Source organism: Metopolophium dirhodum, chromosome 7 (assembly GCF_019925205.1).
Source record: "Metopolophium dirhodum isolate CAU chromosome 7, ASM1992520v1, whole genome shotgun sequence".
NCBI classification, from domain to species: domain Eukaryota; kingdom Metazoa; phylum Arthropoda; class Insecta; order Hemiptera; family Aphididae; genus Metopolophium; species Metopolophium dirhodum.
In genome coordinates, this window is record NC_083566.1 from 27,594,888 (window position 1) to 27,601,297 (window position 6,410).

General features: G+C 29.5%; 1 protein-coding gene across 2 annotated transcripts; it reads left to right on the top strand.

Annotated features, from left to right (window-relative positions):
- Positions 1-133: 133 nt before the first annotated feature.
- On the top strand, positions 134-3,574 carry LOC132948591 (uncharacterized). Of its 2 annotated transcripts, XM_061019124.1 has the most exons (8): positions 134-272; positions 370-521; positions 1,084-1,166; positions 1,225-1,576; positions 1,649-1,773; positions 1,833-2,070; positions 2,144-2,367; positions 2,485-3,574. In XM_061019124.1, the coding sequence occupies exons 3-8, from the start codon at positions 1,104-1,106 to the stop codon at positions 2,629-2,631; spliced, it is 1,149 nt and encodes a 382-aa protein (XP_060875107.1). In that variant the 5' UTR covers positions 134-272; positions 370-521; positions 1,084-1,103; the 3' UTR covers positions 2,632-3,574. The 2 variants fall into 2 exon arrangements, with proteins under 2 accessions (XP_060875107.1, XP_060875108.1); XM_061019125.1 differs by having other exon boundaries at positions 134-514.
- The last annotated feature ends 2,836 nt before the right edge of the window (positions 3,575-6,410 follow it).

The window sequence follows — 6,410 nt, forward strand, 5'->3', positions numbered from 1 at the left end:
GTGCGGGAGTGAGCGACGACTGAACGAGCGAGACAGACATCTGGCCGACAGGTCAGCCAACGTTTCATTAGTCCTTTTTCCACAGTCACTCGTTCTACGGATTATACCGCATTACCACAAGTCTGTCCGGTTGAAACCATACTGTCGGTGGCGCACTGGCCACTGGCGCTTATTATAATATATAAGAACACAATTTCACGTATTCTTTAACTTCTTGGACGAAATTCTGTATCCAAATCGTAGCGCATTTACCAGTCATTGCCTTTACATTAGTGAGTTTCGACTTCTGTAATTTTGCATCCTTCCCACTATCGATTGTTGTAAATTCTGTAATAATTCAAATTTATCTTTTTCGTATTATTGTAATAGATTACAACTGCCGATTGCAATACATTAAATATTAGAACATTTGCTTATACCTATTACCTATAAATATATTAATAACAACATATCTCAGCGCCGTCATTACATTTTTTTAAAGCAACACCACTATTTCATTAGCCCTATAAAGGAAGTAAGTCGTAAGTAATTTGTATTTCTAATATAATTGTATAACTTATTTTTTGCTGATGTATAAACAAATTATTACTATTCTGTCTAGGTATACATAATAATACAATATTTCTTATTAGTTGCTCACTGCAAATTTATGATATTCTTAAATACCTAATGATTAGGATTATTGGAATGTCTCAATATGAAACAACTACTAATATGTTTACTGCTAAATATTTATTAAAAAAAATTACGTATGTTGTAGGTACCTATCATAAGAAAATATTATGTTATTGTGATTGGTAAAACTTAGTTGATATATCAAGTTTTTAAGATTTTTAATCAAATAAATTATGTATTTAAAATAAAAGGATCATTGTTTCCAAAAAAAAAAACTTTTCATAATAATTGTCAACTATTAAAATAACATAGGTACATGTCTTATTATTAAATGTATAATTTTGTCTAATAAGCCCTTTAAAGTTCAATATTATTTTTAACATTTTAGTATATAACTGTATACCTACTTGGCACCTATCCTATAAATTATTTTTATTTTAATTATGTTGTTTACAATATTTGTTTAAGGTACATTTCCATTAATAACAATGCCTAAGAAGAAAATAATTCATCATGATGAACCTGTACCCGTGAGACCTCATAGAAATATGGTTAGTATTAATTTATTTAATTGTGTGACGGTACTTTCAATTAGTTTTTTTATTACAGAAAGCCAAAGTAGTGTTTGATCCATCTGATAATCATATACCAAAGAAGAGAGCTAAATATTCTTTTAAAAATGAAAAACCTATAGAAGCTAGTACTGTAAAAAAAACTACAAATGTTAAAACTCGTGTTAAAAAAAGAAAACCAGTTACCACAAAATCAAAAATTCCTCCGGTAACCGAATTATTAGATGGTTTGTCAATTGAAAACAATACTAAATCTCCAGTAGTTTCACCTACAAATTCTCCAGTAAAAAAAATTGTTGATGCTGAAGATCCTCCAGATAGTTGTTTTATTTGTTTAACAATTTCAGGAAAGTCAGAATTAGTTGACTGTACAATTTGTTCGATCAGAGGTAATAATTTTATTGTAATAGATAAATTCTTTTTTTTATCTTTATTACAAATGTTTATTTATTATTTTTTAGCTCATAGACACTGTTTAATAGTTAATGAGCCCATGTGGAAATTCAAATTAGATTTAGGTCCTTGGCTCTGTAAAGAATGCAGAAAACAAAATTGTTGCAAATGTCTCAAAGATGATTCCCGGTCGGTCAGTAAATTTAATAATATTTATTAATAACTAAAAACTTAATTATTAAATTTTATTAGAAGATACAGCGTCGCTGCATAACTTGTGAAGTTGGTTTACATTCCATGTGTTATGAATCATGTGATATTAAACCATTACATAAATTAGAAACCGATATGTATGTATGTATCCCTTGCATGACTTTGGCTACTCAAATAAACCCAGAAGAAGAAGAAGAAGAAGTAGTTGAAGCAGTTGAAACAGTTAAAGCAGTTGAACCAGTTGAAGCAGTTGAACCAGTAAATGATGTTATTAAAGGTAAGACTGGACAATTCAAATATATTATACCTAATTATTGACTATAAATTAATTTAATTAAATATGTATTTAGATGACGTCGAGTCACACACCTCAAGTATTGTGTCTATATCATCTGACGAATATGACTCAGATTCAAAAAGTAATGGATCTTATAGTTGTTCATCGGACAATGAAAAATATGATGCATATAAAAATAATAATATTCCGAATATAATAAAATGGAATAAAGATCAAGTGTTTGAATATTTAGCAGATCTTTTACCCCAAGAAATTATTGATCAAATAATTAAATATGTAAGATATTATTAATTAATTTATAAAAAATAATAGTTTCATATAATATGTAGTTATACTATGTATAATTTATAATGAAAAATGGTTATTGTACTATGAAGTATTCTATAATTCTAGGATCTTGATGGACGTGCTATACAATTACTTCAACGGAATGATATCGTATCAAACATGGGTTTGAAACTTGGACACGCCATGAAATTTTACAAACAAGTGCGAATTTTACAATCGCAAAGTACTTTCAGTCGCATATTTTGGGAATAATCATAATTACACCTAACATCCGCTTATCATTGAATGATTTAATATTGTGTTCTTGTTTTTTTTATATATATATATAATATAATTATAGTAGGTTTAGTACCCGTCCTTTATAAATGTTAGAAACATAATTGCAATTAGATACTATACAAAATACTCTATGTTTACCAATAGAGAAATGTACTTGCTTAGCTAATTTTATATAAAAATCTATAATTGTAAATATTTTAGTTTTGGCTTCATAAATGTTTATAATGTGTGATATAAATAATGATGAAAATAATTAAAACATACTATAGTGGCCATAGCTCGACTATGTACATAATCATTGTTAAACTAAAAAAAAACCTATAATAATAGTTCACTATAGGTACACGAAATACAAAAATATGTAATTAACAATAATATACTTTATATATTTAAATATCCTATATTTTAAATAATATTACTACCTACATTCTACAACCTGATTGTGTTTATAATAAATAGTATCCATGTTAATCGTATAATATATAGGATATTAATATTGGTATATTTTATAGGCATATAATGTACATTTATATATATATATAAACATTTTTAAAACTAGCTATCATTGTAATTGTGTTATATTATTTACTTGTACATTAATACATTTTCAGTGCTTGAATTGAAAGTACACAAGCGGGTTGGAGACCCTGTTCTTTCTAAATATATTTATATGTACCGTACCTCTTCTAACTATATTTTAATCAATAAGACATTATAAACCTTAGCAACCACCTTCTAATTGTTCTCTATTCAAGCACTGCACATTGTTGATATTATGCTGCATTGCCTGTTTCTGTATCACATTCTTTAAACGTTTGTAGTCTGTACCTTATAGTTATACTTATTATTGTAATATTATTTATTTTTGTCTAAAAAAGATATGTCAAAGAAATAACCTAAACGTTTTAAAATAGTATTTGGCTGATTTAAATTCTTTTTTCATGGCTACATCTCATTTTTGCAGCCCGACCTAATAACTGTTCATTACTGCCTCCTATTATAAGTCCTAACCTACATTGTTTTCATCCTGTCACCACCACTGACATAATAACTGTGATTGGATGTCTCATCAAGTATTTTATTATTTTAATGCCACTGTGGCTGGATTCATAAAATCATTTAAATGTTATATCCGTTGGCGCAAATATGGGGGGCTTAGTCCCCCCAAATGCCGTTCAAGTCCCCCCCAGTTCAAAATCTAGTAATTAGTACTAATGTTTATATTCTGTGGTTCTAAGCAATAAGGCCTATGGGGTGGGGGGCCTGAGTCCCCCCAAAAAATTTAGTCAATTTGCGCTTATGGTTATATCTATTGTATTCATTGACTTTTCATTTAACAGTAGCTATTTTTGTGTGTACTAACCTACGATACACTTTGTGTACTACAAAATCTCAAAAGTGCACTAGTTTCAAGTATCTGCACAACAAAATAAGAAAATCGTCCTATGAGAATTCGTAAATGTGTATGTAAGACAGTGAGTAAGTAGAAAATGGTAATCCAGTGTAAATTGAAAGTATATCTTAGGTCAATGGTTTTTTAGATAGGAACACCGTACACCAGAAAATATAAATTTTGTCGAAAACTGGTTTCCTTAATTTTTTTTTCCCCTACGCTTTTGAAAACTACTATAAATGTTCAAATTTGACTTCTGAAGTTTTCTACCGACTAAGATCACTTGACACTTACTTATCAGAAAATATGTTTAAATTGAAAATCGAAGCATTATTTCTACCTACTACAATAATTAATGTTTAGGTATTTCTATAGGTAGATACAGTCCGGCAGGCGGCAGTCGTACAGATAAAAAAAACACATAATATACTTATTATACAACTTTTAGGTAAGAAAATCTGTTCTACTGCGTCAATTTTAGCTCAAAAGACCATAAGTTTTTACCAGGGCTTTGCACCGGAATCATTTTTTCGGGTGTTGACAGAAAATTCGGGTGTTAGCCGTTAGGTACGGGTTAATACACTTTTCTGGTTACGGTTAAATGCAAATTTATTGGTTAGATTATGGTTAGTTCGGGTGTTAAAAAAACACATGTGTATCAATTAACATGACATTTTCAATGCAAATTTGATATAGTAATCTGATTTTATATTTAAAGTGAACATAATGAAAAAAGGTGGGCAAGTGGGTATCACTATGCTATACAGTAGGTTACAAATAGGTCACTGTAAATCTGTAATGGATGGTATTAAATTTGAATTCAATGATATTATATCAATATAAACTACTTACGTGGAACCTTGTTTTAAATTTTCAATTCTTAGCTATAAAATTTGATCATTTTATAAATTTTGTCAAAATTCAAACCTTAAATGCTTATAAGAAAACTGTGCCTATGTATTTTTAATATTTTTTAATTACCATTTAAGCAATACATCAGGAGCCTTGTATTAAATTGACACGCTTTTTTACGCTACAAATAACATTTTATTGACAATCATAGAAAAAAAACCAAAAAAATTGAAAACTGACAATGCCTATAATCGTAAACAGCTCAAAAAGAGTCAAAATATTTTTAAAATTTGATGGTGTATAGAAAATGAGATTATAAACATTCAGTGACATATTTCATTTATCTACAGTTATTCGTTTTTGAATTACAACAAAATAACAAAACCTTGTAAAAATATGAACTTCAAACGCTCATATAGGTACTCGTAGACATTTTTTTTTTTTTTTGATAAAAGTAGACAAACTCATGAAGAATCTTGTTAAAATGTTAGATTTATAAAGAACATTTTTTATGAATTCTTAACTGAAAATAATTAGATAACCTAGGTATGTGAAATATGAAAAATTAAAAATACCCATAACATCTCACTTAAAAATTAAAATATCGAATAAAATCCGATGCTTAAGCTCAGATAATTTTCTCATCTAAAAATTTGACAATAGGCCAATTCAATCAAAATTAACAGCCCACCATTGAAACTAGTGAACGTAAATTTGGTATATGTAGTACGTTTGTAAGACGGAGACATAGAATGCATTGGTTCCTCTTAATTATGACAGCAATCAGCGGATGTTACAAAACATTTATTTTAAAATCATGACAAGATAATATAAATATCTTTTTTTTGCGTATGGCGCTATGTCCGGGATTAGGCCCAAAGGCTTAGATCGGACGCCTATTTGGCAGAACTTCTAATTGGACACCTGTAATTTTCTGCCATCGCCATGACCGGTTGGGTTGCCTGCCCAGAGAGCAATGCCACCCGTGGCCAGTATTCGAACCGACGCCGTAGTCCGCTCGGCCACTCCGTGACATAATAACATTTACAAACATTATAACCCATAAAAAAATATCGTTTAAATGATTATTTTTAACTTTAAGTAAAAAATTGAATATGAATTAGATATAGTAATTTTTTATTCTGCCTGGAATCCCCAGACTCCTTGTACACCCTCCAAAAAAGCATCACCGATCGTGATCTGATCAATCACGAATGATGGTCTTCATTTGTCGCTCGTACATCCGTATTCAAAATGTAAATGTCTAACCACACAAATTCATAAACAACATTAATTCCTCCCCCCCCCCATCAACCATAAGGTTGACTGGAGTACAGAAAGTGTGCGGTACAGTTTTTTTTTTGTTTAAATATTAGAGTGGTTGTCTAAAGGATTACACTTTGATCTTTACTATAGTGAACATTGAGCATAATATATGGCTTGCGGTTAAAAATAAATTAAAAAGAGATAGGTTATAACTTATAATATTCTCCGATCTTCGATCGTA

Excerpts from the sequence above, each read along its gene's own strand:
- LOC132948591 (XM_061019125.1), top strand. The coding sequence starts at position 1,104 with ATGCCTAAGAAGAAAATAATTCATCATGATGAACCTGTACCCGTGAGA. Across the intron at positions 1,167-1,224 it reads TGAGACCTCATAGAAATATG|AAAGCCAAAGTAGTGTTTGA; the intron begins GTTAGTATTAAT and ends TTTTTATTACAG. Across the intron at positions 1,774-1,832 it reads TCAAAGATGATTCCCGGTCG|AAGATACAGCGTCGCTGCAT; the intron begins GTCAGTAAATTT and ends AAATTTTATTAG.